Here is an 8,260-nt window from a genome sequence, read left to right on the forward strand (position 1 = left end):
GGAGGCAAGGATTCTGGGGCTTCGTCTGACATACTTTGGACATGTTGCCAGGAGGGATGGGTCCTTGGAGAGGGACATCATGCTTGTGAGGGTGGAGGGACAGCGCAGAAGGGGAAGACCCTCTATGAGATGGATTGATATGGTGACTGGGGTAATCAGGATGGGTGTGTCAGAGGCGGTGTTGGCGCAGGGTAAAGCAGGGTTTAGGGCTGTTGTGCATAGGGTCGCTATGAGTCGGAAACGACTCAACGGCACATAACAACACATTAGTTTTCTTAGTCTGTTGTTGTTAGGTTCCATTGATTTGAACACACCTCATAGCAACCCTTTCAACAATAGATCTGAACCCTGTCATATCCTGTACCATGTTCGTTATCTCTGACATATTTGAGCCCATTTTTACAGTCATTGTATCAATCTATATTCTTGGAGTCTTCCTCTCTTTCACTGACTTTCCACCTTCCCAAGCATTATGATCCTTTCCAAGCAATAGACCCTTCTAACAACATGCCCAAAGTATGAGATTAAGCTTTGTTATCCTTGCGTCTAAGAAGCACTCTGGCTACACTTTCTCTAAACCATATCTCTTTATGCCTTTTGACAGTTTTTGGGACTCTTCTCCAACACCAGAGCTCAAAGGCATCAATTCTTCCTTCCATCCTTATTCATTGTCTATTTCTCAGATTCATAGCAGGTGATTAAAAAGACCTTGACTTGAATCAGGTGCACCTTGCTCTTTAAACTGCTATCATTGATCTTTAGGACTTTATAGAGAGGTCCCTGACAACAGACTTCCAATGCAATATATATTCTGATCTCCTGACTGCTGATACCATAGATGTTGCTTCTGGATCCAAGTAAGATAAAATCATTGACAATTTCAAGTTTTTCTCCATCTATCATGATATTGCCTAGTGGTCCAGTAGTGAGGGGTTTTGTCTTCTTGATGTTTACATACAATTAGTCTTTGATATTCTGAAGCAAGCACTTCAGGTCCTTGTTGCTTTCAGCAAGCAAGGTTTGTTGTATGCAAAATGCAGATTGTTGATGAATCTTCCTCCAGTTCTGCATTCCAGTGCTGCATTCTTCATAAAGTCCAGTTTCTTGAATTACTTTATGGAGAAAGGATACAACCCTGACACACACCTTTCCTGATTTTAAACCATGCAGTGTTCCCTTGCTCTGTTCAGAAAACAGCTTCTTGGCCTAGGTATAGGTTTTATATGAGCATAATTAAGTATTCTCAGCGACAGTTGTTATGCTCCATGTAGTCAAATGCATTTACATAGTTAATAAAATACAAATAAGCATTCTTGTGATATTCTTTGCTTTTATTTGCATGTGATATTAACGATACTATTAGATAATTTCCACATTCTGTTAGATCACCTTTCTTGGGAATGGGGACAAATATGGATCTCTTCCAGTCAGTCAGCCAGGTGGCCGTTCTCCAAATTTCCTAACACGGACTGGTGAGCATACGTTAATTGGTATCTCATCAGTTTTGCCACTTGTTCCCTCATCACCATTGACTCTACCATATGCTACTAGGTAAGAGGAAATCAAGACTTTAATACTAGTGATTATAAAAGCTCTGGTAGCTTAGTGGGTAAGGAGTTATACTGCTAACCCAAAGGAAGTACTTTCTTGTCAATTTGAATCCACCTGCAGCTCTGTAGGATATAGATGGACAATCTATCCTCCCATGTGATTTATAACCTCCAAAAATCCTGCTAGAAGATTAGCTTTCAGTTCCAGTTAGACACCAATGAGAGAGTGAATTATTGTAAAGGTAACTGATGGAACAGTCCAGAGGAAGTTTTACTGTTAATGCAACATTAATGCCTCTCTGGCAATTTCATATCCACCAGCTGCTCAGCAGGAGAAAGATGGACAATCTTCTCCTGTGCTATTTATTGCCTCCAAAACCACACAGGTGAGTCAGCTGTGAATAAGTTCCAACTCTGTGATAATGGTGTGTCATTGTTTTTGTTAAGTGCCATTATGTTGAGTATGACTCATAACAACCCATTACAATGTTCAATCCTCATTATCTTTTGACACATTAGAGCCCATTGCTGAAGTCACTGTGTCAGTCTAATTCATTGGAGGTCTTCCTCTTCTTTGCTAACTCTCCATCTTTCCAAGCATGATGTCATTTCCAAAGAATAACTTTCGTAGCAACATGACCAAAGGCCGTGAGATGAAGCTTTGCCGTCATTGCCTCCAGGGAGCATCCCAGCTGCACCTTCTCTAAGACATATCTGTACCTTTGGCAGTCCATGGACTGGCTATTCATTACTCTTCTCCAGCACCACAAAGGAGTCAATTCCTTGACTGTCTCTTTATTCATTTTCCAATTCTGATGCATAGCAGGTGATTGAAAAGACTATATAGCCTGAATCCAGCACACTTTGGTCTTCAAACTGACAGCATTACATTTCGGTATTTTTGGTAGGCCTCTGGCAGCAGACTTGCCCAATGTAATATGTTTCCTGATTTTCTGACTGCTGGTCCAAGGTGCTGATTTTTGATCCAGGCAAGATAAAATCACTGACAGCTTCAATCCTTTCTCCATCTATTATAAAATATTGACGATTGGTCCTATGGGGAGGACCTTTGTTTTCTTTTTTTTTTTTTTAAATACTGCACAACAAATAAAACATTTTAATTTTGTGTTAAACTTTAGAAATTACATTTTAAAACAAAAACCACATTTGAAAACACACACAGACACACACACACACACAAATGACAGAAACAAAATAGAAATACTTTATGAATACTGCAGGAAGGGTTCACGGTGACCCTGGCATCAGGTTATCAAGCCCAGCCCATGGCTAAATACAAACACACTCTGATTAGTGTCTCAGTCACAGGGGGTCCTGACTCCAGCCACTCTGAGGTTAAACTGTTAGGTACATTATATCTACATGCGGATACAGTATTTTAAATTAGGAGGCAAGCACACATGTAAAGGTGTTACTCTACCAAATATCAGGAGATGATACACAGAGCAGTTAAAATAAAGGAGTTATATTACCTATTGGGAGGTCATATAACCTGGCTTATAGTTCTTTAAATTAAAAGAAACGGGTTCAGAAATAAAGTGTAATCCAAAAAATATTACTAAAACAATCCAGAGAGATTGTTTTCTTGTCCAACATGCTCCTAATACAAGTCAGAATTTGTAATGACTTGGGCAGGCGGTCAGGAGAATGCTGACTTCTGAAAAGGAAAGCCCTGGGCATTCTGGGTAGGTGTTTGGCACCCAAAATTTCACCAAAAAAGAATGCTGTTATTTGTTATCGGACCAAAGTGCAAAGCAATATAAATTAGAGGCCCCAAGTCTTCTCTTGACGGTGGATATACTTCTGTAAAACAGACTGTATGCTCCTTTCATATCAACAATTTACATTTGAAGCACTGGATTTTTTCATTGATAGGGCAGGAAAATGAACTTCTGCTCTACTCGAAGTCAGTGAGCCTAAGGTATCCTTCTCAAAAGTAGAGGCCGAGAGTCAGTGAGAAATGTTGGTACTTGAAGAGTTAGGCTGCTTTGCATCTACCCAGCATCTAGAACCAATTCCAGCTTCATAACTCAGCTGTGAATGAACTTTCTTGGGCATCTGGTAGCCATGTAGCCAGTACTTCAAGACTAGAAACCCTGAAATGGGTAAAAGTGCAGACTGTTATCTGGAGATGTAAGTGTATGTTCTGGAGGGAGAATGGGTCTCATTCTGGGCACTGGGAGGCACATTTAAGACATCCCAAATCAAAATAGTGTCATCATGGGAGCTGCTGATGATCTGAAATTCATCAAACTGTAGCCGGAACACACATCCAGAATGTTCCACCAATGTGCGTAGACATAATGTGCTTGCTGGGGCTCGAGGGTCAAGAGTAGGTTGCAAGTCCCAAACTTTAATTTTCCCATCGTTAGCTCCACTGACAATTCGCTTGTTATCAAACCGGATGCAGCAGAACAATTCTTCATGTCCTTCTAGGACTCTTAAACAGGCGCCACATTCAATATCCCACAACCTAATAGTATTATCCGACTACCCACTAACAACCAGGCGATCCCGATACTGTAGGCAGGCAATGCCACGCTTGTGCCCATTCAGAGTGCGAACAAATGCACAGGTACTTGTGCTCCAGACTTTGATGGTCCTGTCTCCAGAGGCTGACACAATGTACTTATCATCAAAATCTACTACATTGACAGCAGCTCGGTGACCAACCAGGACACGGCGTAAAGTGATATCAGTGGCAGATGCCATGTCCCACACAGCAATGGAGCGGTCCTTGGAACAGGTCACCATCAGTCCATTGCTAAAGCGCAAGTGCAGCACAGCCTCGTTGTGATGGATCAGCGTGTTCAGAACTTCCCCCGTGTTCACATCCCAGACTCTCACTGTAGAGTCTGAAGAGCCAGTTACAATGACACGTTCATCATACTGGAGACAAAGGACAGAGCCAGTGTGTCCTGTTAACTCTTCCAAACATTCCAAGCTGGTTTTATCCCAAATCTTAATAGAATTATCTCTCAGGCCACGGATAATTTTTTCATCATCATACTGTAAATAGTAGACACCTTTACTATTTTCAGAGCGGCACTGAATCCTCTGCAAGTTGTGTCTTCCACACCGCCAGTTAGATTCTATAGTCTCTATATCCTGGATAATCTTTGGGTATAATGACCTATAAAATGAATTAGGAGGGCCATCTGTGGGTCTGTTTTTAAACAGGTACTGATCCCACCCTCTTCTTTCTGAAAGTCCTTTCCATAGAGGATCAGTGCGTACCATTCGTTCAGTCAGTTTCTTCCAAAGCATTCCCTCTGAGATAACTCGTTGCCATTCTTTACATACCAGCTCTACTGCACACAGAGACCTGGCATCCAGGTAGGAAAGAATGTTTTCTGCTATATGATCTAAGCCTTGCTCTGGTAAAGTGGTAATAAAGTCCCGCTGCAACATAGGCTTCAAGTAAGAGTTGATATGTCCATGCTGATAATGACACATTCGTGAAATAAGAATTGAGGACAAGACCATCGAGCTTATGTTACCGAAGTGCATGTTTCGGATTTTGTTGAAGAAAGCTGGATACAGTAAATGGAAAGACTCCTGGAAGATGCTTGACTGCTGTCTTTTCTCAGACTAGTCTGAAAGGGAATGCCCCCATTCATTCTGGATTGGTAGATCTGAAGTACAAAATATTTTCCAGAGTACTTCAGTTATGGAGGATCAAAATGAAGATGAGCCCCCAAAGAAAAATACTCTTTGGCAGATAAGTAATGGGCCATCGTCTGTGATTGTCTCCAGAAAGAGGCCATCAGAAGGAAACTATCAAAAGGAAAAAGACTTGTGTATTAAATATTTTGACCAGTGGTCTGAATCAGATCAAGTGGAATTTGAGGACCTTTGTTTTCTTGATGTTGAGATGTAATCCATATTGAAGGCTGTATCCTTAGTCTTCTGCAGCAAATATTTCATATACTCCTCAGTTTGAGCAAGCAAAGTTGTATCATCTGTATAATGTTGAGAGTCTTTCTCAGATCCTAATTCCACATTCTTCTTCGTAGAGTCCAGCTTCACAAATTATTTGCTCAGCATACACATCGCATAAGTATGGGAAAAGAGCTCTGGTAGCCTAGTGGGTAAGGACACATCCCTGAAGTACACCCTTCCTCATTTTAAATCTTCCCTTCCATTGCTCTGCTCAGACAATATCTTCTTGATGTAAGGTATAGATTTCTCATGAGCACAATGAAATATTCTAGGATTCCCGTTCTTCAGTCAGATGTCTTTGCTTAGTCAATAAAATAGATATTCTTCTCATATGCTCTGCTTTCAGCCCGGATTGATCTGACATCTACAGTGCTATCCCTGGTGTCATGGCTTCTTCTAAACCCATCTTGAGCTTCTGGAAGTTCTTGTCAATGTACTGTTCTAGCTGGTTTTAGATGATCTTCAGCAATTTTTTTTTCCACGAGACATTAATTATATTGTTTAATAATTTCCACATTCAGTTGGTTCACCTCTCTTGGGATTGCATACAAATATGGATCTTAAACAGTCAGTCTGCCAGGCAGATCTCCAGATTTTCTGACATAGACTGATAAGCATATCCAGGACTGCATCTGTTACTTAAAATGTGTTAATTCCTAGGGCCTCATTTTTTGCCATTGTCTTCATTGCAGCTTGAAATCTATTCTTCATTAGCATTAGCTCTTGTTCATCTGCTTCGTGATTCATCTGCTTTTGGTATAGTGATTCCATGTATTCCTTCTATCTTCTTATCATGCTTCCTGGATTGTTCAAGATTTTGCCCATAGCATCTCTCTTTGTTGCAACTCAAGGCTTGAGTTTTATTTTCATTTCTTTAAGCTTGAGAGTTCTTCCCTTTTTATTTACTGACTCCAGCGCTGTGTACTTTGTATTTGATCATATTTTGCTTTGTTCTTGAACTGCCCTTTGAAATCTTCTGTTCAGCTTTTTACACTTTGCCATCTCTTCCTTTTATTTTGGCTTCTCAGCACTCTGAAGCAATTTTTCAAGTGTTGTCTGACATCTATTTTGGGGTGTTTTTTTCTCCTCTGTCTTTGTAATGATATTTTACTCTCTTTATGGATGATATCTTTTATGTACTCCCACAATTCCTCTGGTCTTTGATCATTGATGTTCAATGCCTCAAACTTGTTCTTGAGATGATTCTTAAATTCGATGAATGTGAGAAAGTGGTTATTAAATCATTGAATTAACTTTTTCTTAGTGGTTAAAAAACCTACATCATTCATGCCAGTGGCTAACTCTGTGTTCTGAACTTGTTGGTTTTCTTGCATCGACTGAGCATAGTGTAGAAGTGTTCTTTCCAACTGTATTTTCTTTGCTAGTTGGATCAGCAATATTGAGAGACATATTCAGTACTTTTGATTTGCTTAGATACTGGCTGTTGTAAAAGATGAATAAAAAGTGTTCTTTTTCCCAGCCTTCAAGCTTTGGATCTGAGTGCAGTATAACAGCCTCCTCCATCCTTTATCAGTTCTGATTCTGTTATTTTTAATTGGAAAACCGGAGTCTGGCTCTGGTCATAAAACTAGTTTAATTTTTAGTTTCATTTTCGGATAAGTCTTGCCACTGTGAATGTCAGGTGAACATTTTACAATGAGGTATGTGTTAATCTGGGCATTTTTCTTAATTGCTGGGCAGTTACCGCCAAAAGCAATAAGAAAATGTTAATACTCCCCTCCAGGTCATTGCTGGCTAGAAATAGACTGCATCTGTAAAAATACAACATATGAACAGATCTAATTGAAATAATTACAGGAAAATGAAGATGGGTTTATCTTGTGACATCATTCACACAGACTTTACACCCTGTTTCTCCATCTGGTATCACATAAAGTTCCCCCGTGACTAGTAAGAGAGTAAAAATGACTATTAAGTGTATTTTGGAGCCATTAAGTTTGAAATATTGAAGGGAAATGAATAAACTTCTCCATGTATTTGCCTTTTTCCAGTATTAAAATACATGGAAAAACATAGTAACTAATTTTTTTTAAATACTGTGTTAATATACAAAGCTCTGCAGAACTCATTTGTGAATACAGGTAAATATAATTAGCATAACATTATTCAGGAACTTGCTATACCATATAGAATGCATCCATGTATTATTATGGCTTTTAGATTTACAGTTTTTTGAGTACTTATCTGTGGACCTTTGAGGCTATTTCTTACATTTTTCCGTAAACTTCCTTCCAACAAGGGTGGTGGGATTCACAAAGCAGTACCTGAGTGTGACCCATTGGAGTGCATTAACTGTCGAAATTGTCGGAACAACAACAACAGGTAGGTTAATAGAAATTTCTACTAATTGCTTTGAATAAGGTATGTGAAACCTTTTAGCCCCCCCTTTCAGCAAAAGAAATACTTCAAATTTTACCTATTTTTCATAAATAAGTATGAAATATGAAATAAATATGAAACACTGACTTTGGAATCTTAAACTTAAGGCTGTAATGTAAATTTTGCCCTATTTTATAATCTCTATCTTTCTGTCCTCATTTTCTTTAGATATGTAGAAGTATTTTATTAAACACTTTCTCACCTAGTATTATTAGTCAAAGGTTGGGTATTTTTGTAGTCTTCAGAGTTTTTTCTTTGTATATTTATTCTGTCCTTTCTCACTTGCTATTATGTACCTTATGCTATATAATATTAGATGAGGAATATAAGAATACTTGAATTTAGGT

At 39.1% G+C, this 8,260-nt stretch overlaps 1 protein-coding gene and 1 pseudogene across 1 annotated transcript in view; one reads left to right on the forward strand and one right to left on the reverse strand.

Annotated features, from left to right (window-relative positions):
- The window catches only part of CDON (cell adhesion associated, oncogene regulated), a 130,289-nt gene that overhangs the window by 113,114 nt on the left and 8,915 nt on the right, over positions 1-8,260 (forward strand). The window contains exon 16 of the mRNA XM_006900864.1: positions 7,774-7,856. Within this exon, the coding sequence (XP_006900926.1) occupies positions 7,774-7,856 (83 nt within the window). The remainder of the gene's footprint in view (positions 1-7,773; positions 7,857-8,260) is intronic.
- On the reverse strand, positions 3,693-5,081 carry LOC102843377 (annotated as a pseudogene).

Source organism: Elephantulus edwardii, unplaced genomic scaffold (genome assembly GCF_000299155.1).
Source record: "Elephantulus edwardii isolate Elephantulus edwardi_28Jun2011 unplaced genomic scaffold, EleEdw1.0 scaffold00297, whole genome shotgun sequence".
NCBI lineage: Eukaryota > Metazoa > Chordata > Mammalia > Macroscelidea > Macroscelididae > Elephantulus > Elephantulus edwardii.